The sequence below is a fragment of the Colias croceus genome, chromosome 4 (genome assembly GCF_905220415.1).
Source record: "Colias croceus chromosome 4, ilColCroc2.1".
Taxonomy (NCBI): domain Eukaryota; kingdom Metazoa; phylum Arthropoda; class Insecta; order Lepidoptera; family Pieridae; genus Colias; species Colias croceus.
Window position 1 is genome coordinate 5,834,801 of NC_059540.1, and position 27,414 is coordinate 5,862,214.

At 36.1% G+C, this 27,414-nt stretch overlaps 1 protein-coding gene across 13 annotated transcripts in view; it reads left to right on the forward strand.

The window, feature by feature from the left end:
* The window catches only part of LOC123691509 (trafficking kinesin-binding protein milt), a 42,110-nt gene extending 15,404 nt beyond the window's left edge, over positions 1-26,706 (forward strand). For 4 of the 13 annotated variants that reach the window (XM_045635953.1, XM_045635956.1, XM_045635957.1 and 1 more), the window contains exons 2-13: positions 4,322-4,763; positions 6,822-6,898; positions 7,156-7,320; positions 8,376-8,574; positions 15,651-15,781; positions 16,511-16,600; positions 20,493-20,698; positions 21,324-21,497; positions 22,057-22,199; positions 22,581-22,736; positions 23,851-24,001; positions 24,335-26,706. In XM_045635953.1, the coding sequence (XP_045491909.1) occupies positions 6,848-6,898; positions 7,156-7,320; positions 8,376-8,574; positions 15,651-15,781; positions 16,511-16,600; positions 20,493-20,698; positions 21,324-21,497; positions 22,057-22,199; positions 22,581-22,736; positions 23,851-24,001; positions 24,335-25,076 (2,208 nt within the window). In that variant the 5' untranslated portion in view covers positions 4,322-4,763; positions 6,822-6,847 and the 3' untranslated portion in view covers positions 25,077-26,706. Of the gene's footprint in view, positions 1-9; positions 56-2,565; positions 4,764-4,786; positions 6,040-6,821; positions 6,899-7,155; positions 7,321-8,375; positions 8,575-9,498; positions 9,531-15,650; positions 15,782-16,510; positions 16,601-20,492; positions 20,699-21,323; positions 21,498-22,056; positions 22,200-22,580; positions 22,737-23,850; positions 24,002-24,334 lie in introns of those variants that run through there. The other 9 variants (XM_045635960.1, XM_045635947.1, XM_045635958.1 and 6 more) reach the window with 6 other exon arrangements.
* The last annotated feature ends 708 nt before the right edge of the window (positions 26,707-27,414 follow it).

A 27,414-nucleotide genomic window follows, 5' to 3' on the forward strand; every position in this document is an offset into this window, starting at 1 on the left:
TGGAATTAGAATTACTTCTCGCAGTTATGATTGCGTCGCAGGCATCGTGATAGATGTACGTTCTTTAGCGCTCGTGCTGCTCATATTCGATTCAATTTTATTAACTTATCCACATCACACCGTAGGTCACATGATCTTAGGGTGGCGGTAGCATTTTCTTCATTTCAAAGTTACCTACTACTAATTTTCAAATCAGTACATTATTACTTGAAACTGGTGGAAATGGAATACATTTACTAATTCTAAATTATATGGAAATTGCAAAATATAATTTAAAGGCGTATAAGAAGTTTATTAGGTTTTTATTAAAACAAGTCTTGCCGCTTATCAAAGTGTTGAATAAATATATTAACTTTTTGACCTTGAAGTTACTACAATTACAATAGACTATTATATCTTTAATTAATTATTATTTCAAAATAAATACTTACTTTATTTCTAAATTTCGATACATGTTAAATATCTACTGTACATACAATATTTTTTCATTTCCATTGATAGATTTTGTAATATGAATAAATTTTTTTATTAATTATTATTCATTAATGTATTGCAGCATAATTAAAAATTATGTGTTGAACATTTAAATTGAGTAGTATAAAAAGATTTTCCAAGACCATGATGAAAATGCAGTTGATTGTTTCATTAGTTGCAATTATTATAAAACCTAATATCTTGTTTTCATATTCCTTTATACGAGACAATTTAATACTTAGCAATCATTTTAAATGAAACAGATTATTAACAGGGTAATTAAATGGCAATGTAAACAGTAATTTATTTTTGGATTTTTTTTTTAGGTTGAACTTTGGAGTAAGCCATAAAGTACGACTTTTATTTACAAAAATACATCATCATTGGAATGGTTTTGCGGTGAACATAATATTGATTCTACCTACAATTTACATGGGTATAAAAGAGTCACCGTGTTACATCACTTAGCCAGCCATCAGAGGTTCTAGTCATATTCAAATGCAGACTTATTTTAAATGTCATTAATGAATATTAATAAAGTTGTGGTCTCTGAGGTTATTTATACATAATAACTTTATATAAAGAGATCTTGCTTACCTTAGTAAGTGGATTTGAAAGGTAGACTGTGCAAGCTAGTCTGCAATAAGAGGAAATAAAATTTGTGGTTTTAGGAATAGGATATTTGATTTCACGTTTGGAAGACATTTAAATACTTATGAGTAGGTAGGTACTTTGATATTTTAAAATTTGAACAAATCGATCAAATAGAACTGAAATTTTGCATTTCATTATATTCTAGGAGGTAGCAACGTTGACAAGTGAGCATTTTAGTATAGTTGGTTCTTTGATATGCTGTTCCTCTTGCTATTTCGGTTACAGTCCGGGCTGTCTGGCTGGCCGCAGTGGTTGCGTTTATTAGTGCGCATCTTATCTGCACAGGAAAATATCCTTAATTTAAAGTCATTTTTTAACGCGTAATTTTTAATCGTTTGCCTTTAGATAGATCCATTAGACATACATTTTTTATTGCAAGACGTTTTTTTCGTTGTTAAATAGGTGCCAGACGCAATTTTTATTTCAAAATAATTAAAATATCATCGAAATACGTGAAATTCCATCAACATGAGTCCCAGTGAAGGATAAGTAATCACTGTGTTACTTATACTATATATAATATTCATTTTACTATTTACAGTTTTTTTGCAACAATCTACCATATCGCCTCCTTTTTCCCAACGAACCTCAAATAGGACGTTAATGTAAACTTGATAAAAACCAAATATCATCAAGAAATTAAAGACTTTTTAACGAATTTTAAACACGATTTATTCATTGTATTATTTTCCCAAGTCTTTAATTTCAAAATGTATAATACTCGCGTAAAATCAAACACTAGAAAATACAAATATCATCAAATTCATATTTATACCCAAAAGTGTAATAAATATGAAACCATCTATTAAAAATATTAATTTACTAAGTATTCAATATAAGTATTAAAAAAGGATAATATAATATAAATAATAAAGTTATTACTTACCTTTTAAGCGGACTCATGTTGATGTAATTTCACTTATTTCGATGACATTTTAGTTATTTTGAAATAAAAATTGCGTATGGCACCTATTTTACAACGAAAAAAACGTCTTGCAATAAAAAAATTATGTCTGATGGATCTATCTAAAGGCAAAAGATTAAAAATTACGCGTTAAAAAATGACTTTAAATTAAGGATATTTTCCTGTGCAGATAAGATGCGCACTAATAAACGCAACCACTGCGGCCAGCCAGACAGCCCGGACTCTAAACGAAATAGAAAGAGAAACAGTATATCAAAAACCCAACTATACTAAAATGACTTTTTTTTAAACGTTGCTAGCTCCCGTACTATTAGGAACTGAATGTAATGTATTTTTAAATACCTATGTAAAACATAAATGTAAGGCAAAAAAGAAATTGTATTTGCATGTCAAATTGTAGGCCTATATACAATCGAGGCGAGGCTGTTTGACGTCACTCTTTGACTCACGTGCGTCGACGACCTTAAACTCCTTCGGTACGAGGTACCTAGGTACCTACTACAACACTAGTGTTACAAAATTTGTCAAAGCATTTATCGTGATAGGACAATAATTGTTAAAATAATTTAGGTCCATTTTCTTAGTGCCTAATCACAATATCACGTCCGAAATTCTTACCAATAAGGATTTGTAGGAAAAATGTTGAGTTAACTATTTAAACTAATTTAATATTAATTAAATTTGCAATGTATATAGGTACCTAGTATATTTTCGAGGTTGTATATTCCTGCATCAATCAACTTAATTGGGTGTAGTCATAAAACGTACTTGATTCCCGTTGGGATCGGATCTTTTAAATTGGGGTCACATCGAGGGCTATGTTATTGACCGTATATAAAACGTTAGGAAGTTTAAAATGTAATATTGAGATCAAAGTATTCAAAAATTGTGGTACCTACTTGGGATCTATAAGGAATACCAATATAGGTGTACGTATCATACATAATATATTATAAATAAATGAAATATTAAATAAATTAAATAAGAGATATAGATTTATGTTAACTGATTTAAGATCTATAAGATTTTATCTTATCCTTAGAGATAATGTTGAGATAAAATATTTTATACGTTTTTAAGTGGCCATTTCAAGACGATCATAGGTTTATCTTTCCTAAACAGCTCCTATCTCTCACTAATTAAATTCAAATGATGAGATATGAAGGCAATAAGTAAATAATAAAAACCTAATAACTAAATTTCAAACTATTTTAAAAACTTTCTATTGATGAAGACCTCTTTAAACTCTAGAAATAGTAAAGCTAAAGCTCTAAGCAAAGTACCTAATGATGAAAATTTAATACAAGTAGAATAAATTTCCAATACTATAAAATTTATTGTTTATTACCATTACAACCTCCATTACAATTTTGTTCACCTCTATACCAGTCATAGTAAATTCCTTATTTTATACTAAGTATTTCGTCAAAACTATCAGTTTCTTTAAAATTGTAATTTTATTACTTTTTTTCTTACTATCAAAGTCGGGCCTAAGACGAGTTCTCCACTTATATTTCATAGTTTCAGTTCAGACTTAGCCAGACCCGTTCAAAAACGTGTAGAAAAGTGACCGATCGATAAACATGTTGCAATAAATGTTAGAACAAACGTAGTTCAATTAATTTTAGAAAAAAAAAAAAAAAAAAAACTTTACAATCATATTACACAATAACACAACTATTTCTTTAAGATAGCGTTTAGCGTTTAATTGCTTCCCCATTTTCCTAGATCGAGACCAAGTAAATAGTGATTTTCTTTCTCCAAGTTTCCTTTGACCGTGAATAGTAGGTAAAGATTGTTTAGATGCTAACGAGGTGCAAGAGTTATTGATTTCCAGTAGACAATTAGTAGTTATACTAACATAAATAAAAATAATAATTGTTTGCAAGTTCTATTGTTCTGATTGATTGTTAACCAACAACAACATCTACAATTCAATAGATCATTTTGAACGTAGAGAGCTCAGCCCGTAAATGTTGAAAGAACCTATATCATTGAATAAGGCTTTTCTTTAAACCAGACTATAATTATTAAGGTATTACTTGGCTTTCTTTTACTTTTATATGTACTTGCGCTAAAATCGATTGTCCCTAAGACGAAAATAAGTTAAGAATTGAAAAAAAAATTCATACTGACGTAGTCCGCGTCAAGATAGTCTAGGATTTCATTTACATCAGCTGCGTGAACAGCTTGTTATGAGTTTCTTAATTTAATTCACATATTTTGTTATGCGGTTTTTTACTATTTAATACTCGGTCCTCTCTTAAGGTTTCATCGTTATATTTATTTTTGGATGTCGTCAAAGTAAATGTTTATTTTGAACGAGCGTGAAGTGATGATATCGCAGTTGGTCGGAGGGAGTTCTCGGAAACGGACAGACTTTTAGTACAATCAACGAATCATTCGGACAAAAGTGGTGTTGGTGTGTGAGGAGAGTGGTCGGCCACGTGACGGGGGCGGAGCTGATGTCCGCTGTCCGGGCGCGTCACGGCAGAGGGCGGTGCGGGCTCGGGCGCGGGGTGCGCGAGCGGCTCGCGTGCCTCGCCGCCGCCCGGCTTCGATCGCGAGCTCTTCCAAGAGCTAAGCTACCTTCCCGACGCGGAACTGCGGGAGTGCCTGGGCGAATATCCCGACTTCCTTTACCACGTGGCTCGAGACAGGTTCGGCCGTCTCTACTTTCGCGTCATACGGACCTTGCTCCTTGATCGAGGTACGACCACACTGGGAAACCACTTGGCTCACATCATTAGCGGCAATCTTTGGTGTCGTCTCTACTTTCATTGCGCTTCTGCTCGTCTCATCTAGCCTTCACATTTCTTTCTTTTAAAGCTTATTATAACAAAACACTATACTTTCTTTAACCACTTCCGCAATCATCTAAAACTCAAGTCGATCCATGACATCAATGCTTTAGAAGACGTGCGTGCACCTTCTTATTTGTAGGTTTGCAATGTCTCATATAAGTTGTTTATGATTATTTTTTTTTATAAACTTGAGATAATGATGGGATATATGTATTAAGCAATAGGCATAGTTGGGTGTTAGTTCAATTAGGGTATTTTTATTAAGTTTCTATAAAATATTATGTGATTGTAATGAATGAAAGTCCACCGACATCGTGAGAGACATAACCGTGAACAATCCATATCCGATGTAATTGTAACGTTAGGTAAGATTGGGAAAAAATCAGAAGCATTCAATGCGCATTTTTATAGATGTCTTGAGTTCCCATTAGTTTTTTGAGTGCTGGAAAGCGGCCCTGTCGGTGTTAATACATAACCCTTTTTGTATAAAAATGTATGATGGTGAGAGGATGTATAATATATTACTGTTAGATTTACTATCTTTGAACTATCTCTTAGTAAAAATATTTGTTTCGTTCAATTGCTCATTATATCATAAATATTAGGTACTCGAATAATATCTTGAGTCTTTGTGTAATGTTTATTTCTTTTTTGACCCATAATGCGGAATCTTGTAAAAAATTAAATTGAATTACGGCATTACATAGAAATTTCTGGAAAAGTATCACACGACTTAAACACGGAGGGAGTATTTCTTTAAATGATGCAATGCAAAAGAGAAATGATTGCTGTCAGCAAAAACTCGTGTTATAATGATGGAATCTTCATTGAATTCAACTCTCAACATCCAATGTGTTTACCAATAAGCGATGAATAGTCAACATGTTTTGTCTTTGTATTCCAGTTTTCCCATGTTGCACAATACAATAGGCTCACCCGGCGCGAGCGGTCGGGCTCGTTGCGTATGCAGTCAATAACTTAAACTGACGGTTTACGCTAGTGTGGAAACCTGATTTCCAACTTGGTGCAATTCAATTATGTTTATACGGGTGTGATTCTTTGGAACTGTGAAATAATAATCATGCTTGTTTGTTGACCATGCGTCGAATTACTTGAGTGCACTGAACATCCTAAGATTTTCCATGAACGCGGATTCGTTGAACTTCGATGAAATTTTTGCTGGTCAGTCGTTATTTACTCAGAATGTATTTCATATTACATATAATATGTATTCGTTTACTTTTAATAAAAGATTTGTATTTAACAACACAGCGTTGACTGTGGTATAGAATCTATAATAAAGTTATTTGATTTTCCCTTTCTAATATATTGTATACAATGATAAATAAGTGTTTATATTGCGACAGATTATAAACAATGGTAAATATATATATGTTATCATGATCTATGTTGTATATTGCTCGTATGTTTTGTTGAACTCTATATCAAAATGTAGTCAAATGAAAATTTCTAATTGGATATAAAAATTTAATTCAAAGTTCTTCTTAGCTTTTTTTCAGTAGAACTTAGCCAGTATATTATATATAAAGCTAGTAAATTGGGTGTGGTATAAAATGTTGATGAAAATACGTCAATGCGTCACTTTGCCAAATGTGCTATATTCACCTACAATATTCTTTAGTTAAAGCAAACAATTCATACCTTTGAACTTATCTATAAAGCTATTTAGTCCTTAAAGCTTTGTAAATAAATATTTTATGATATCAATAAGATTCTTTGGAAATTATATTGTTTAGTAAATATTAACTTTATGTTCATTGTGTAGACAACCATTTTCAATTGATATCAACAAATACACCGATGGAGCTATAATTAATACGTTGTTAATATTTACGCCGATTATCTTATCAGTTACTTTTGTTTCACTACGATTCTTGTTCTATATTTGATAAGGCTATTCAAGTATTGTTCGTAGTGTGTACAAGTGAGCCGTGTGTTTTCAGTTCTATGCAGCAACAGGGTGAGCCAAATGACAAAAACCTACAATGACATCGAAGCGGTAACAAGGCTCTTAGAAGAAGTAAGTCGTGTTCATTTTTTGCCATTTTTTTGTATTTTAATGATCGACTGTGAAAATGAATTGGCCACGTCTCTTTTGTATCTGTACAATAAAAACGTGATGTTTAATGTTTACATCAACATTGCAATAAAAAGGTGCGAAGATGCTATTAGTTTTAGAAAATAAGTTATAAGCATCATAAATGAACTTCACATAGCACTGTTAGTATGTAAATTGATTGTAAATACATGTAAGGCAAGGTGTTTGTTTATTCGCAGAAAGAGAAGGATCTAGAACTGACGGCTCGCATCGGCAAGGAATTGCTGACTGCAAACGGTCGGTTGGAGTCTCGAGTGACCGCGCTCGAGGGCGAGCTGCGAGGCGCGCGGGACCTCATCACACAGCTCAAGCACGAGCTCAGCGCGAAGAGCGACTTGCTCCAGGTATACATAACTGGTTAATTAACGCCACTTGTATGACTTCCGATCGCTATAATTAGAAAGATTAAGAATCGCTTGCCGTGTTAGAAATGGATTTTGTTTAATATGATCAGTTCCGTTCTTTTTCACATTTGTGAGGAATAAAAAATAATTTTTTTTAAAAGATTTTTGTTAACTTCTTTAAATTTATTAGATAGTCTTTCCTTGTAAACCCTTGCTTATCTCTCTGTATCATACATCATATTAAACTTAGTAATAACTCGGTAATTATGTCACTAAAAGACTTTTAAATATTTTATTTCCTGTAATGAATACTAGTAATTTTTATGACATAACTGCGCGATTTTTGGTTTTTATATGCGTGAAGCACTTCAAATCATAAAAATTATAATATTTACATTACTATTTATTTGCGAAATTTTAAAAAGAAATACTGTCTTATGATCATTTTCCTCAACCCAGACGTAACTGGTATAATAAATTGTAATTTGGTGCGGATAATGACAGCGCAGCATAAAAATTCCGCATTTTTCTACAGTCCATCGAACGCTTAAATATAATATTATCGGTAAAGTAAACTCGTACAAAAAATATTTAAACGGGCTGCAGATGCAGGTGATCCAGTAATTTATTTGATAGTATAAAACATCTCAAAGATAATAATCAACTACATCCATATTTGTTAATGATCCGTAAAACCGGTAATCAATAAGTTGGTTTGTTGAATTCGGGAAATTCTATACTCCTTAGTACGCTTAAATCACGCATTTATCTGTAAATATACTCAATAGGCAGCCCGCACAGAGCGAGCAGCTTCGCGAAGCATTTTCCGCGCGAAGTTGCTCCGTCTATGTTGACGTGTCTCGGCCCAAAAATGCGGCAGTTGTAGGGTATTGATCGTATATACTCATATAAATCCACTTATTTGGCACCAAAGCAGAAAAATAACTTTGTGCAGATGCTAACAAATGATATAGAGGAGGGCTATCCCAACGAAGACATTCATTTATTTGACACCATAACAAAAATACAGTAACGAAACAACCTACTCTGTGCAGATACTAACAAATGATACAGAAGAGGGCTCCCCCACTGAAGAGAAGGAGGCGGCGACGGCGGCGCTGCTCCGGCGGCGCACCGGCGCGCTGGAGCGCGAGAACCGCGCGCTGCGCGAGGAGGCGCAGCGCCTCGCCGCCGGCGCCGACTGCGCCGAGCTCGCCGAGCGGCAGCTGCTGCGCGATATTGCTGCTCAGCTAGGTACGTGCACCACACATACACAATTCACATAAGCAGCTGCTGCGTGACATCGCCGCCCAGCTAGGTACGTGCACCACACATACACGATTCACATAAGCAGCTGCTGCGTGACATCGCCGCCCAGCTAGGTACGTGCACCACACATACACAATTCACATAAGCAGCTGCTGCGTGACATCGCCGCCCAGCTAGGTACGTGCACCACACATACACGATTCACATAAGCAGCTGCTGCGTGACATCGCCGCCCAGCTAGGTACGTGCACCACACATACACAATTCACATAAGCAGCTGCTGCGTGACATCGCCGCCCAGCTAGGTACGTGCACCACACATACACGATTCACATAAGCAGCTGCTGCGTGACATCGCCGCCCAGCTAGGTACGTGCACCACACATACACGATTCACATAAGCAGCTGCTGCGTGACATCGCCGCCCAGCTAGGTACGTGCACCACACATACACGATTCACATAAGCAGCTGCTGCGTGACATCGCCGCCCAGCTAGGTACGTGCACCACACATAATTCACATAAGCAGCTGCTGCGTGACATCGCCGCCCAGCTAGGTACGTGCACCACACATACACGATTCACATAAGCAGCTGCTGCGTGACATCGCCGCCCAGCTAGGTACGTGCACCACACATACACGATTCACATAAGCAGCTGCTGCGTGACATCGCCGCCCAGTTAGGTACGTGCACCACACATACACAATTCACATAAGCAGCTGCTGCGTGACATCGCCGCCCAGCTAGGTACGTGCACCACACATACACGATTCACATAAGCAGCTGCTGCGTGACATCGCCGCCCAGCTAGGTACGTGCACCACACATACACGATTCACATAAGCAGCTGCTGCGTGACATCGCCGCCCAGTTAGGTACGTGCACCACACATACACAATTCACATAAGCAGCTGCTGCGTGACATCGCCGCCCAGCTAGGTACGTGCACCACACATACACGATTCACATGAGCAGTTGCTACGCTATATCGCCGCTCAGCTAGGTACGTGCACCACACATACACAATACACATGGCCATTTGTTGCGCGATGTTTCTGCTCAGGTAAATACGTGCACCACACATACACAATTCACATGGCCAGTTGTTGTGCGATGCTTCTGCTCAGGTAAATACGTGCACCACACATACACAATTCACATGAGCAGTTGCTACGCTATATAGCCGCTCAGCTATGTACATGCACCACACATACACAATTCACATGAGCAGTTGCTGCGCGATGTTTCTGCTCAGGTAAATACGTGCACCACACATACACAATACACATGGCCATTTGTTGCGCGATGTTTCTGCTCAGGTAAATACGTGCACCACACATACACAATTCACATGGCAGTTGTTGCGCGATGTTTCGGCTCAGGTAAATACGTGCACCACACATACACAATTCACATGGCCAGTTGTTGCGCGATGTTTCTGCTCAGGTAAATACGTGCACCACACATACACAATTCACATGGCCAGTTGTTGCGCGATGCTTCTGCTCAGATAGTGCAATACACACATAAAAAATACAGATAAGCAGTTACTGCGCTATATCGCCGCTCAGATAGGTACGTCCAATACACACACAAACATACGGATGCAAGAAGGTACTCGCATGTATGCTAGTATGCGTACACATATGAACGCACCAAACGTACGCACTAGGCACGCACTTTTAAAAGTTTTGTTACACACACACAAAAAAAATCATCAGGATTATAATAGCTATAAATTATATTTTATATAATTATTGTTAAAATCATCCTCTAGAATGAGAACACATAGGCACAATATAGTTGCCCTATGATAGGTCAACTATATTGTGTCAATATATTGCAAAAATTATCATCAAATAAGTTGTATGAAGGAGAAGAAAGAAAAAATTTCGTATTTGTTTATGAAATTCGCCTTTGAACAAGGTCTATAGAATATTATTGAGTTTTTCTTAATAAAATGGTATTTAATAAAAGTCTTATTTTCTATATTTTTGCACATATTACATAAAATATCATATTATGTATTCCCACTTAGCGGATGCCGAGTGTTTTAGTTTATAATAAATCTCATTTGTCAAGCTATTGTCTTAGGCATATAATATAATATTTAAGTGGTTTCTCTAGAGAAATACATCTCAAGTTAGTTTGCTAATTGCATATTATAGCGTTTTCGCGCTCCTATGTGTATTTTCCATGCATATTGGAGTTTAAACATCAAGAATATACACATTTAATTATGTTTTGTTTAACGTTTCTATTTAAACAATAAAAATGTAAATTTATTTAAATGTATTAGTGATAATTCAAATTATCTCTAAAACAAATTGTATACTCTATAAAAGTATGCATGACAATGTTGATGTAACATTTGGAAAATTTTATAACACAAAATGGATATGGTGAAAGTTAAACAATGCCATTTCTTTACCGTGCTTACATATTATTTTTTGCTCATAACGCAATGTTGTACTAAATCATAAATAGCGGAAAGAGCTTCTTCCGTCTGATGCTGTACCATGAAATTACTTAACGCGAGGTATTTCAACGCGAGGCAAGATTTTAGGATGTGAAGTGTGGGGGGCCGTTCGCGTGACTCGCGCTCCTCGCGCTCCTCGCGTCGTTTGTTTTTCGTAACGTGCGCTATGCCACAGTGTAAAATATATCAAAAGTAAATTGTGATCAATTTTTATTATGTAAGCAATGTAAAAGTGTTTGTGTCAGATTGTAAATATAAAAGTAAATAAAGTAAGCATTTACAACTTTATAAACTGAGATAAGTAGGTACTAGGAATTTATTAATTAGCACAACATAATTATGGAAGTACTTGGTGTAACTAATAAATATTACTTGCTGCTACCAGTAGAAGCTTAGAGTATTATAATATTAGAATAGTATAGAGCGCGTGTATTGCACAAATTGCTTAGTGCGCATCGAAGGCAGATGAGCTATAGATACTATATAAATGTGTGTGTGACAAATAGGGATGGGTAGGTATCAATTGCGTGTTGAGCTATCGATAAGTTATGTAAATAAATATGTAACATAAGAAAATATATTGTTCAATATGTTATTAAAGGAGAAATGTATGAAGAAAGTATAAATATATGTAATTTTAAATAATAATGTAAAGTCTTCTATTAATTATAAGTAGTTTAAAAAAATGTATAATTGAAATATCTGAAAAAACGTGTGGACTTCTTAACTATTAAAATTAAGAAAATAAAAGATCGGGTTTAGTACTATTTTTTAATAATAAATCAAATAATAATAGTATTTAATGTTAAATAAAAATAAGAATTAATTAATAATTTAAAATGAAATAATAAACAATATAAATATATATCAATTCTATACCTACCAAAACCTTCAAAAATCAATTTAGCGGTTAAAATATAATATCGTAACATTACATACTTTACATTTACACTATAATACATTCGCATTCATAATATTAGAAAGTGTATGATACAAAACACAACACAAAATTATTTTTAATATATTTTTAAAAGAGTTTTAATATTAAAGTCAAATATTAATATGTTAAAATATAGTTTTTCTTGTAAACTATCGAGTACAGCGTTGGTCAAGTCACATCACTACGATCACGTGGCGGCAGTAAGGTGTGCGAAGGGTGCGCGAGCGAGCCTGCGCGTGTCCGCCTCCCACTTCCCCTTGTATTTATTATCTAATATCTATTTATTTAATCAGGCATAGTATGGTGCTGAAACGAGACATAGAAGGAGCGTAAATAAACAGAATGGAAGCAACCTTATAACTCAATAAATAAAGTATATTTTTAAATGTAGTTCCGTTTATAGTAAAAGCCGCTTTGCGTGTTTTATTGTTTCGTCTTTCACATTCGTTACAAAAATTGTGATCGAGTAACGTCTACTGCACTCTTCCTAGTTTATAATGGCAACTAAAAAAAATGAGACACGAAAAAAATCTCAATCGTCACCTAGGAACGTATAACGTAGAACCTATAATCCCATATAATAATTACGGTTTCTGTATTCGAGGCATATATTTTATGGAACATATACCCCGCCAATAAGGAACTTTTACTGTAGTGATTAATAATTATTATAAGTCAATAATCATTATTATTTGACTATTATCAATTATTTTTTAACTAATAATCATTATTGTTTTTTTCCTTAAAATAAACAACTGTAATTAATAATAATACCCCAAAATTATGCAAATAATACACCAATTACGTAATAATAATCCATACTAATATTATAAATGCGAACGTAACTCTGTCTGTCTGTCTGTTACTCAATCACGCCTAAACTACTGAACCAATTTGCATGAAATTTGGTATAGAGATATTTTGATACCCGAAAAAGGGCATAGGCTACCTTTTATTGCGAAATATGTACCACGGGCGAAGCCGGGGCGGACCACTAGTATTATATATATAAAACAAATTATTATAAACTAAACTCTTATTTCACAGTAACGCAGCTTTTATCGTTTTGAAATAAAAGCATACGAGGTGAAACTTTATGACCAACTGATATTTTTATTCTGTGTCATCAAGTAACTACGTTTTTATCATATTACTCAATTTACATACCGTTTCTTATAGTTTACTCTTTTTTTTGATACTGACACTGCTTTCTTCCGAATTTTGTTTGTTTTGTTACCCATTTTCAATAATTTATCGTTACTCAAAACGTAAAATCGAGCGGAGATAATTTGACACAGGTCCTACGTTAGCAAGCGCCTGATCAGGACTGGCGGGGTAGCGGGCAGCGCGGTTTGTAAAGAAAACGCTGGGCAACGTTAAGTTCTGAGATATAATATGTATTTAATAATTACAGGGCTTCAGTAGAAAACCAAAATTTAGCACGTTTTCTGCAGTACATCAAAATACATATCCTTATATAAAAATTATTTCCAAAATCAGAAATTTCATTAATAAATAATTCGTTTTCGATCTTTATTTTAGCCTATTTTTATGATTTTATATGATCGACCAAAATACACGTGGTTGTGTAACAAATTAGCACACTTTTTAGGAAATATCTTGAAGTGTATTGATTATTTTTTCTAGAAGCGTCATATAATTGCAAATACATGAAAAATTTGATCTTGCAAACCAATTTTACTCCGCTTCGCTGAAAGGACTCCCCTTAATAACATTTCATGGATGAACAACTTACGTCATCTCCTTAGACGGAAGAAATCATTATTTAGAACAATACAAACGATTAAATGGTTATGTTGCTCATACTCAAGTTATAGCGAGCTTTCGCAATTAACGATTGTTCAACGCTATTTGTTCCCACATGTTCATGTTGTTACAGTTGATACATTCCATCATGCTATTTTTGCAACACATGACAACGATTTATCGTAATATGTATGTGATAATAAGGATGATTAAGCTCTTAATTAGGTATAAAAATATAGATATTATGTATCCGTTTCGAATTTATTATTATTGTTCGGCATTGTAAATTCTTTAAATATGTGGGTTATTTAATAATCATGAATCAGATAAGTTAAATATTCACGTGCACTTATCAATACATTTCTATAGTATTAATGGGCACACGTACAGATTAAATTGATACCGTTTCCTTAATAATTTTCCGTCATATTTTATTTCTTCAACGTCAGCAAAATTCCATCTTAGAGATAATTATGCTAACAGGACTCAAAACTCACATATTTATGTGAATTACCTTATCTTGTTTGGAATGATTTGTATGTATGTTTATTGTTTATTATTATTTACTATGAGATAGTGAAGAAGGAAGGAAGAGGACAACTCGGGTTTGGTGAAGCAAGGTGGCCTAGCAGCGTGTTGTCTTTAAGATTCGCACCCTGTCAGACCATACTTGTTTTAACTTGCCTACATTCACCATGAGAAGATTCCAAATGCAGCTATTTAATATAAGTTTCGACTGAAATGAAGACACTAATTGTAGAAACACTATTTCACTCAAATTCCTCGAGGTGTGTATTTGTTATACAATACCGTAATAATACAATTTCTTGCGTCCATGTTTTATGTCTAATAGTCGAATAACATTATTGTACAGAATGTTAAACGAGGGTAATGGAATTTATGTAGCGGGATCGGCTCGAACACGATCATAAATTACATCGAGTTAAAGATAATATGTACCGCAATAGTAACATAATATTACGTCAAATACATTGGCATTACATGTATTCAAAATGAAATTCCTTCACATCGACAAAGTATCGTAAAACTAAAGAGAAATGACTTGAGTATAGATTGCTTATTTACAGACGACCACGATCAACAAAAGTGGTCATTTGAGGAAAACAATTCTTCGTTATCGTGATTGTTTAGTTAATTCTCTAGTTTATTTTGTATTCAAGGTATAACTCGACTCAAGGATTTATGTTTAGCGTGCAATTAAAGTTAATCTATACGATAATTAACTGATGTTAAAAAGTAAGCGTTTTGTAAATCGTCCTTATAGATTTTAGCTAGTTTTACAATGTGTACTTAATAAAAAAAAACTATGTGAAAACTATAATACTGTTCAATAGCTGAAGTTATGTTACAAAATTGCATGGCATTGACAACTCACTTAATGTTTCATAGAGCCCTTGAAAACTAGCGATATGGCACGTCTCGGAGAAATGAAGCCTATATTTAACGGCCAACGGGCTACTTAGATATAATCAAGACTTTTTTATTGACTATTCTAGTTTCGATTTAACTTATTATAATACTAGCGGTCCCTACATGTTTACGTTTTTTTTCATAAGAACCATCCTCGTACTTCAAGGAATAGATTCCGCAGCGCACGCGATGACAGAATTTTTATTAAGGAATTTTTTTACACCTTGGGTGCACCTTTATTGCATTTTTGGTAAGGATCTCTAATGTTTTTGAAAATGCAATATAGCCTATGTTGCTCAGTGAAGATGCAGCTTTCTAATGGTGAAAGAATTTTTGAAATCGGTCCAGTAGTTTATGCGTGAAAACCATACATACATACATACATAATTACAAACCTTTCCTCTTTATAATATTAAGTATAGATTAATCTATTTTATTTTAGCGAGCGCTAATTCGGAGACAAATGAGCTTGGATCTGAGTTGGCGGAGGAAAGGCAACGGTCGTCGGAACTGCAGCAACAGCTCGATTCGACAAACGCGAGGTTGACTATCACCGAACGAAATTTACAGCAGGTAATTGTTATTTGTTATTATCTATACTTATAAGCTTGTTGTCTTACTTATCAGGATTCATATAAAGTTTATATATTTTACAAGTGTCTGCTATATAAAAGGACCAGAATAGTTCATTAATTTTGATTTAATTTACAATCTTTATTGTTTTAACAAACACATGAAACGTTTAAAATTTTACATAGTACAATATCAGACAAAACACAATATACCCTTTACGAAGTTATCCCTTTATTAAGTTTTATATGGCAATTAAAAATAGAAATATTAATTTCGCTAATGGTATTTTAAGTTATTTACAATGAAATATCATTTATCACAGTCTTGACAGGCCTTTGTTTATTTTGGTGCGAGGGCCGTCGGAATGTCGCGGCGTTATAATTTCAAACCGGCAAGAAACATTCATTTCATTCTATTTCCCAAAATATCTTTCCGTTGATTACTTTTATTTGGTTTGTAGATCTATTTGTTTGTATTAAGCCCTTAATTTAACATAACGAGCATATTAACCGTTATTCGACATGCATAATGACTTGACAGGTTTGCCTTTAAATCTGAACGAGTTAGTTGAGGTAGTGCCGACTAACACAAATAACGAGCATCAATTTTAAATGTCAATGGAGTGTGTTTTGGCACAATAATCTAAATGTGGGTGTAGTTTTTTAGGTCTCCTATCCGTTCCGTGACTATTTTTAAGACTTATATTGTATGTGCGTTTCTTTTTTTCAGCTAACAACCGAACACGAACATACGCTTAGAATATTGGAAATAACCAGGGAAAACCAGAATGCTCTCGCGTCAGAATTGGCAGATGCTAAGGTAGGACTTTTAGTGTATTTTCTAGAATGATTATTTAATACAATTCAACGTAAGTTCAGATTATATCATGAACTTTCTATGAAATAACCACACCGATTTAACGTTAAAGGCAAAGTCTACTTATCTATTTGAGAAAAGTCGCGTAATGTTCCTAATATGGTTTCAATACATTATTATATGAAAACAGCTTACCTCATTTGGTCAAATAGCTATTCTATACAGTGGGAATATAAACTGAATTGTAAAGGTTTTTCATTTCATTGGTACAATTTTAAATGAATGCTTTATATTTTTGAAAAGACTATAAATAATTATGCTTATTTTATTTAAATTCACGCTCGCTGGAATTAGGTTGCTCATCTGGGTTACTGGACGCCCGTGATTTAATATAAATAGGATTTTAGATAGTTACGTGTAATAAATCGCATTATGCAGATACGTTGACGCGAAATGTTTACGTAATTGCCGTAGATAGGAAAGTACAGTCGCGCCTTATAAGGTGGTCTCTAATGAAGCGTAAAGTGAATATGATTGGGCGTTAGAAAATATTAACACTTGTGTGATTTATTAAAGATTCATCTTTTTATTACACATTGAATACTATTGTAAAATAATTATACTGCTTAGCATAAAATTTTTATGTAAGTTGTTGTCTGTTCTGCTTTATCTATAATTTAATTTTAAATTTATTGTATATGTAATAAAATTATGGTATTATGTTGTCTGATAATACTAGTATATTATAATATAATAATATGACTAAGATATTGGGCGGAGTGTTTTTGATCTACCAGTAATCAATACTAATGTTATATAGCTGAAGAGTTTGTTTGTTTGTTTGAACGCAGTTGAATGTCAGGAACTAACTGGTCCGATTTAAAAAAGTCTTTCGGTGTTAGATAACCCATTTATCGAGGAAGGTTATATAGGCTATATATCATTACCCTAAGACCAACAGGAGCGGAGCAACGCGGGTGAAACCGCGCGGAACAGCTAGTATGAAATAAACTTCTATTCCTAGTTCATTATTTGCCAATTGGCCTTAACACATAAAAATAACATAGATTTATGATAGCACTAGAGGTCCGCGCCGCAGTCCAAAAGCCCAGCGGCGGCGCGCCGGGTGCGGCACCCGGCGCGGCGCGGCGTCGCCGGCGTGGGCTAGTTATTTTTAAAGTTATTAGGGGGTGGGCGGACAGTAGAAAAATCTCTCTTTAAGTTTAATAAAAAATTTATTTTTATTAAAATCAAGTAGCTTAACTATTTAGTGATGAACATGATAATTATAAACATTGCCAATAATTTTATTGGCAATGTTTTTTTTTTTTTATGTCAGAGCAAGCAAAGGAGCAGGTGGGCCACCTGATGTTAAGTGGTCACCACCGTCCATAAACACTTGTAACACTAGGAGTGTTACAGGTGCTTTGCCGGCCTTTTATGGACAAATAAGCTCTTTTCTTGAAGGCCCCAATGTCGTAGTTGGTCGGGAACACCGCAGGTGGCAAATCGTTCCATAGTTTCACCGTACGCGGAAGGAAGTTGCGGGTGAAGCGGACAGTGGTGGAGCGCCAACCATCCAGATGGTGCGGATGGAACTGGTTTTTACGGCGTGTGGTCCGGTGGTGGAACTGTGCGGCTGGTAAAAGGTGGAACAATTCCTCAGAGCACACCCTATAGTAGATTCTGTACAGTATACAGAGAGACGCAACGTCTCTCCGCACTGACAGTGGGTCGAGCCTATCGGAAAGCCTACGGTCATCGACAATTCGAGCTGCTCGACGTTGGATGCGGTCAAGAGGAAGGAGTTGATACTGTGGGGCTCCAGCCCAGAGATGAGAACAGTACCCCATATGCGGTCGCACCTGAGCCTTGTACAGCTGAAGTCGGTGGGCCGGCTTGAAGTACTATCTCGATCTACTGAACACACCAAGTTTTTTCGAGGCTAATTTAGCCTTCGCTTCCAAATGACTGCGGAATTGAACGTCACTCGAGATTTCAACTCGGAGAATTCCGATTTTCGGCGATATACTAAGGGGAGTACTCTTAAACCGAGGTTCTACGACAAATGGGGTCTTTTTAGCGGTGAACGCGCAAACCTGTGTCTTTAGGGGATTGAACTCGATTAAGTTCGCCCCAATCCGAGACTTCTTGGAGAGAAGACTCGACTTCAGGCACAAGTTTGTTTCGACTCTCATTGAGGCTTTCCTTTGAGGTGTTTGCACGGCCGGGATAAAGAGCATCCCCCCTACTGTCGTCTGCATAGCAATGAATGTTACTGATTTGTAACAAATCATGTTTATAATTATCATGGATAAAAATAATTTTGTTAACTTTTGCAGGATTTAGACGCGATCTCTTCGCAGTTAAGACTAGCCCAGCTACAGAAAAAACCCTTTTACTTGGCGTGCTTGAAGCTGGGATAGATAGAAGCGATCGCGCTAATTCGGCAAGCCCAGGAAAAACAACTTTTTTTTGTTCCCAGAACTTAAGAATGTTGCCCTTTACATCTCCTAAATCTGAAGGGTTAGCCGTAGCCAAATATCTCCAACACTCTTGAGCGACGTCTTCATCCCCATCAATAAATCTATTGGAGTGTTTTTTGGCTAGCTTTTGGAGTAAAACATCTGGCATCGATAAAGTAGACATTGTCTATTATCGTTGCCGTGTTGTAGACAACAACGCGTGCTGTGTTCGCGCGCAAAATTTGAACTCGGCGCCAATTTTTCTGTGACCCGGCGGCGGCGGCGGCGCGCCGGGGTCTCTCGGCGGCGGCACGCCGGCGTGGCGCGGACCTCTAGATAGCACACAAAGATAAATGCAAATGTTTGATAAGCTGATACGGTTTATAAACACTAGCCGGTAATATTATACGTTTCTAATAATAATTACTTACCGCCGGTTATTTCGGTTTAATATATCATACTTCAATTTATAATTAAATTGTGACTCTTTAACAAAGAAGACAACGTGCATTTTATTAACATAAAAATTAAAGTTTTACAATGTTATTCCTTTCCTCCCAAGACTTCGTTTGAATTATAAAAACAAACTATTCAATGTACCTGTTAACTATAGATATCTGAGATGAATGCCAGTATATGCATATAAATATAGATATTAAGCTGTAATTCTTTATCTTATCTGAATGAAGTGTGCATCGTTTGTTTGACCTACTATATAAAAAAAATAAACATTGTTCTTGTCTCATAGACAAACAATGATAAAGACTGCTATGTTTTTTTTTTAATATGAACAGTATGAAAAGTTTAAAGTAAACCGAAACGTTGCTAGAAGTATGCGCGTAGTAAGTTTATTTTTTATAATAATTCTATTATCGTTTATGAGATACCAGCTTTAATTGTACATCTACATGTTTCCTCATTTAACAAAAGATGAGAGATGACATTAATACATAAGAAAACTTAACGACGTGTGGTCTATCGGGTCAGCTAGTTTATACACTTTTCGAGGATGGATATTGAAATACAAGTTTTAATGCAATAAGTTTTATGAACGTTTCAAGGATGACGTTTTATACGCTTGTTATGTTTCCATATGTGTTGGCTTTTTCGGAGTTTAATGAAGTGTTTTAATATGTTTCTTAAGTTTTCAATACATATCATATTTGATTTTCGTCCTTTGTCTACACGAATATTATAAAGAGGAAAACTTTGTTTGTTTGTTTGATTGTAATGAATAAGCTCATAAACTACTGGACCGATTTTAAAAATTCTTTCACCATTCGAAAGCTACATTATCCACGAGTAATATAGGATAGGTTTTATCCCGGAAATTCCACGGAAACGGGAACTATGCGAGTTTTTCTTTGAAACCGCGGGCGGAGCCGCCGGCGGAAAGCTAGTGTTATATAAAGTACTTATTATATTTACAGGAGAGGTACGCAGAAGTGGCCGCGCACCTCGCGGAGGCGCAAGAGGCGCTGCGTCAAGTGCGCAAGCGCGGCGAGCCCGTGCGCGGCCTCATGCCGAGCGTGGCGGCGGCCGCCGGCCTGCTGCCCAACAGCTTGCACAGGGAGATGCACTCGTCTGTGTACTCCGAGCTGAGCCTGGACTCGGGCATTGGGGACCCGTTGGCCCAGTGAGTAAAAGGGCTGATAGACGTACGAACTTTAAAGTCGCGGTTTTAAAGTTCGCGTACTTACTCGGCTCGCGGCGGTGACAGACGTGCGAGCCAAGGCGGGCTTCGAGTAAAATTTCAAACATGTTGGATCGTCAACGAACTTACTCGACGGTTTTTAAGTACGCGTACTTGGGGTGACACACGAGCGAAAAAGGTCGTCGAGCCACAAGTTCGCGTACTTACTCGTACGTCTGTCACCCCTTTAATAGTCATGTATTGAGTTATATAGTTTTAGGAATAAAAATAAATCTAAAAAACACGCTTAGACTCATTGTATTGTATTGGCTACGGATCGTTGATAAGTGCACAAAGTTTGAATGAAATCTATCCGTTTAAAGTGGGTCAGGTCAGATGAAGTTATAATATCATATTAAAAATAAAATAAAGCAGTCAATTATTAATTGTTTTGACATTTATGATGATGGCGAAATTGTTGTGTTTTGAGACGATTGATGATATAGTTACAGTTTCTGCTAATATTTGATCAAGAAGATTTAAGCTAAATATTTAAAGATGTTTTTTTTTTACATTTAATAAAAAGGACTTGGTTCTCCAAAAATTATTTTGTGTTTATTATTTTCAGTTCAAGTATGCAAAAGGTGTTCGAAACAGTGCAGTGTGCTTCCCGATGGTCAGGCGCGTCCTTGTCCGGTTCTGAACCGGAGAGTGCGAGTGTGATCAAACCCAAGCCAAAAACTATCTCTACGGATAGCTTCTTTGAAGACGTCTCTGATGCGGAATCCGAAGAAATGTACCCGTAAGTACTTTTGTGAGAAACTGTATAATTGTATGTTCCAACAATTTTAATTTCTGTAGAACCTCATGTTATGATAATTATTTTTATTCAACATTAATAATTGTAGCCAAACTACTAAACTAGATTGAGAGTTTACTTACGTAAGTGCCACAGGTTGAAGCTATAAAATAATAACGACTTTGGGGCCTTCATTAAAGAGCTTATTTGTCCTTAAAAGGTCAACAAAGCACCAGTAACAATAGCAGCGTCACTTACTAGTAGTGTGGTGACCACTTATCATTAGGTGACTTTCCTCTTTGCTTGCTCTAACATAAAAAAAGTTTAAAAAAATGTGTGTGTGTACTAGTGTACACATGTAAGAAGTGAAACTTCTTTATGACCTTATTTTTCAAAAAATAATTTACTATAATATGCAACTTTACAGAAATACGTCGAATCACGCGAATAACGGAAAAATGTCACACGTAACGAAAAAATGTTACACTAAATTTTTTTCCAATCCCGATAAAGAAGTTTCACTTCAAAAAAATCTGTCTATTAATCATCTTCCTACTTCCAGTGGCGGTGCGGGCGTAGGCGTGCCGGGTGCGCCGGGCGCCGCGGAGCTGGCGGCCGCGCTGCGTCGCCTCACACCGCAAGAGATAGATTCCCGACGAGCCTCGTTAGCTGCCTCGCATGTACTGAGGCACCGCAGGCATACAGGTATGCACGATTATAGAATCCTATTGAAGTAGATTTTTTTTGCAATGTATTAACAATTGAATAAGTTTAGTTTGAGCTCAAATAGGTACTCTATAGTACCCATAATCCTAATAAATAATATTTTTACTTTAACGGTCGACATTGGTTAGTGTTACAGAAACTTTCTCTGTAACTTTGCCGACGTAGGGACCTTTTGAGAATCATTATAATGCTAAATTTGTATTGTTCCGATTATTTTTGGATATTTTGGTGTCAAATAAATTAAATTAATGAATATCGAAAATGCAATAAAAAGTTTACATGATTATTTCGTAATAAATGTCTCACTGACACTTTCTACAACAAAAAATTGGCAATAATATAGGTTTTTTTTTTATTTAGAGCGTGATATAAGCGAGGAGAGCGCGGTGTGGGGCGCGGGCGTGGCGGGCGGCGCGGCGCGGTTCCGGGCGCCGCACAAGCTGCAGATCGTCAAGCCGATGGAGGGCTCGCTCACACTGCACACTTGGGCGCAGCTCGCTAAGCCCACCATGTCAGGTAACTAATATAAACATATAACTGCTCGTCCCGGCTTTGTCTGAGTTGAATTGAGATAAAAATAGTTTGGAAAATCCAAAAGTGCACGCCTCATAATCTCATCCTTTACAATAAAATTAATTATTTATAAAGAGTACAATACAAATATAAAAAAGAAATAAAATAAAACAGTTGGAAAAGTAAAGAAAGCGGTACCGTAATAATTGAGCTATTTTTCTTGTGGCCACTGACTACCAACTTATTTTTTTAAACCTTGGCTTATAGTATAAAGAATCGAGTTTATAATGGTGAATTTTGAGTACACTATAAATATAAAAAAAAATAAAAATAAAATAAAGAATATACATATTATATAGATATACTAAAATTATGGAGAACAGTCGATATTTTTTTTTTGTTTATTTAATAGCAATTAAACCACATCGAATCAGACCCTGAAAAATGAAAGGGTTCTCTTCCTGAGCATACTCAAGCGTAAGAGAAAAAAAAAGACTCGATTAGTAAAGTATTTCGGTCGCTATCGTGTTAACAAGAAAATCCTCCGCACATACAGACACACGGACGTCCAAGACAGAACTTTTTTAAACTGTTTTTTAACTAGTTTAAATAACAAAAATGACATCAAAAATATCATGAATGTTAAAAATAGTGTTTTTTCTTAATATGTGTGTGTATGTATTATCTTACAAGTGCAATGTATGATACATAAAGACATTTTAAGTTTGAAAAATCAGATGTTTTGCGCGAAGTGACAGTAGTACCCACCTCAACGCTTCGCTTATGAGGCGTGCAAAAGGTCAAAATCATTTTCAATCATTGGAATACCTTTTTTATTATAAGAGTGCTATATAAAGTTGGTGGAAATTATTTAAGATGAGTGGATCGTGATTTTTTGATTTGGTGACAATAGAGCATTACCTCTCCGAGGTGTGCAATAGAAAATGTGACCCAAGAATTATTATAGCTTCTACTTATTAAATAACTTTTATAATCGGTTAAGTTGATTAATAATACATTTTTATTTTTAAGTTGAGCATAATGTAGAAGTTTAAACTTCTATTAGGCCAATTAGATTTCTCAGTCTATAAATTTTCAATGTAAATTAATTTTCCAGGCTTACTAGAAGAACAAGAAGGTGTAGGTGTGCGAGGCTCCCGATCGGCACAAGCGCTTGGGCTACGAATGTATCGGCTATCTGATGTAGAAGAAGACGATGACATGTTGAGGCTGCCACACTCCAGTCACATTTATACATTCACTAATAGGTAATTGTCGTATTCTAGTATTGGGTTTTTAAGCTATATGCTTAATCAAATTTTAAGCTAACTTCAAGTAAGTAATGCTTTCTGAGGTATACTTAATCAATATAAAAGAAATATTGATAAAAAGATCATGCCTTCTTAATTTAATAATGACATTAATTTGTAGAAATTATGCTAGAAAATAAAATATTTATTTGAGATCTTTTAAACGTATTGATAAGCATTGAGCGTTCATTGTCGAAACGCGCTTGCGATCACCATACTATATCCATGCTAATATACTATAACCGCATATAGAAATTGCTTGTTCACGAGGCTTATTTTATTCCGCAACAGCACCGTGTTACATCCAAACGATGGCAGCCTCGTAGGTAGCAGCGTGAGCAGCGTGTGCAGCAGCGGCATGAGCAGCCTGTCGAGCAGCGTGCTCGGCAGCGCGTGGAGCTCGCGGCTCACGTCGCGCCGCTCGTCCGCCGCCGTGTCGCCCGTGCACTCGCGCCGCGAGTCGCTCTGCGTGCCGCCCGCGCGCCCGCACTTCACGCCCACCGCCACGCCCGCCAACAGCCCGCTGCTGGGCTCGCCCGACTCCTCGCCGCCGCCCACGCCGCGCCCCGGCGACGCGCCGCCCTCCCTGCACGCGCTCATCGCCAGCGGCACGTCCATCCTCCGGCGGCGCTACCTCACCTCCCCCTCGGCCGACGGCTCCCCCGCCCCCCTCGCGCTTCAAACCCCCGGGTCGTTGTACACGGGCCTCGTCCACCGCAGTCCCATGGAACAGCTGACGTGTCTCAAAAGAACGTTGCGTTCGCCGGCCGCGCAGACGGCGGATCGGTCGGATATAGCGGACGCGCCGCTCGGCGTGCCCGCGCATCCCGGTGAAGGCGCGCTGGATATTCCCGGCGTGTCCAACACCAACACGCTAGGGAGGCGAACGCGAGGCCCTCGAGCTCCCCGCCCGAGAACGGATCTAGGGACGGTGGGCGCGACCCCCACGACCACCATCAGTCAGCCGGTGAGCTCGTCCCCGCTCGGCACTCTCAGTACCTTCCTGTTCGGCCGGAAGGGCGGTCTACTGTGAGAGCGACGCGCGTTCCGTCGGTATTCTGTTCACGTTAGCGCCAAATCGCTCGGCCGCCGCTCAGTGGAATTGAAAAAGAGAGCCGCGTCCCTCGAAGCGATAGCGTTGTTGCCGCACACAGCGTTCAGCCTTGTATTTTCGTTTCGTTCATCTTGTGATTTAGACGTAGACTTAGATTGTAGTGATATTTTATATGAGGTACCTTATTATTAGATGTATCGTGTAGATGTCGGATTATGTGTCGTCTTCGAGGATGATTTTTATGTTTTGTATAATTGTGTACGTTTATATTTGTGAGGATATTGATTTTATAATATTTTGACGTTGTTTGTTCTAGTAGGTTCTTTTTTATTTATGTTTTTGCATTTATTTTGTTGACATCAAAATTTAATTTATATTCCGAATTTTCGGCTATGATCGCGCCAATGATAATTATTAGCTTAAAGAGGTCTTCGATTGCATTTCCTAACTCTCTCTTACAACATTCCTAGCAAAAAGTGAAATTAGGATCAAAGTTTTTATGTCAAGAGAGAAAGATTGCGAGGACCAAGCGTGTATTATAGAAACACTGAACGAAAATTTATTATGTTATCGATTAATTAGTTTCACATGAATCGTAAATGTCGACTTTGTTTACTTATTTTTTATTTAAAGGGTTGTAGTTAATTACGGTAATGCGATTATCAGTAAATTAAACAATTTTCGAGGGTAGCGATTATTGAACACTAATTATTATTATTCACACTTAACATTGATCTAGTGCTAATATAATTGTATGTATGGTATATAATTTCATTAATTTAGAAGAGTACAAATTATTATGTTAATAAAAATCAATACGATAATTTAGTATTTTCAATAAATTTTATATTTGGTTTATAAATTGAATGTAACAATTTTTGTTTCTATTTGTATTGAAATGATTCGATATGTCCTTTATTTGTTATTACGGCGTGCTTATTTTGTCAACTCAGGGTCTAATAAATGTAAGATGGTGCATGCCATAGTTGTAAGTAGAAGTGAATTTATTCGAAGCGCATCACGAAAATAAACACGATTAGGTTTCGTTCGTACACAATCGTCTCTAGTTATTTGTAATTAAAACGCAATTAGCTTAATTATTTATTTACTTATTGTTAATTTTATAATGAGGATTTGAAGTACTTATATCGTGTTCACGGACATAAGAAATAGTATAAGTGAATATGCATATCCACAAATAATTTATTATTGTGAATTTAGTATAAATTTTATTAACAGATCGTATTATCAATAGTTTCATATATAAAAACTGTATTATTGTTTGTGTTCATTGCACTATGTGACTACATTTTTGTGCTAATTTCGTACTTTTTACCTTCTTATATTTTGAATATTGTCGTGACATAGACAAAGTTAACTTCTCTCCTCATTGGTGCTAAGTAGGTACTAGCCAGTGATATCGCGTCATGTGTTTTGATTACGTCATTCACGTGACGCTAAGGCCCATTTTACAGTATCCGAGTGGTTTCATATTATAAGGTTCAATTTCCGTATTTTTATATTATAAATAATCGTATTTTCTATTATAATATTATAGAAAATCAATAAAAGATCATGTTTCTGTTTTTAATACATTTTTGGAATGTTATTAGAATTTGAGATTTTAAGCTATTGCATAGCTTCTATCGCGGGCCTTGAGCGCGGGGACCAAATCCAGAAATTGCGTAACGAAAAACCTCACGCTCCCCGCTCCGACGGGCGGAGGTGTGGCTTGAAGGCATAGCATGCAATAGCTTTACCGTGGCAGTCCCCGAGTGCCACACGTATTTTTTATTTTTTATGTATTTATAGTATTGTTATTGATGGCCAAAGAATTATGATATTACTATTATCTACAAATCTTATTGAATAGTATTATAAAATATATTATTTGTATAGAAATATTAAATCATGAGAATATAAAAAATAGTATTAAATAGCACTTGTAATTTACTGAAAAAAGTATTACATAATATTTATTAGGTATTTTAATGTTCATTTCATTCTTTCCAATTTAATACCAGATAAAAAATACAATTATCAAACAACTAATGTGTGATTCATACTCGGATATTGGAATACGGGCCACTAGTATAATTTTATAACCTCGTAGAAGACTTAAATAGGTTAGTGTTTCTTTGTTTCCCCTTCAAGCAGAGCATCTAGCCGGGAAGTTTGTGGAATGTAGTCAATAAGGCTGTGAGACGAATTGTTCCGTGATTGGCAGTTGTATAACGAGATCTACTTACTGAAGTGTAAGGCACAAAGTGTACAGTGTAAGCGTAACTTGTTGAGATTTGACGATTACAATAATATG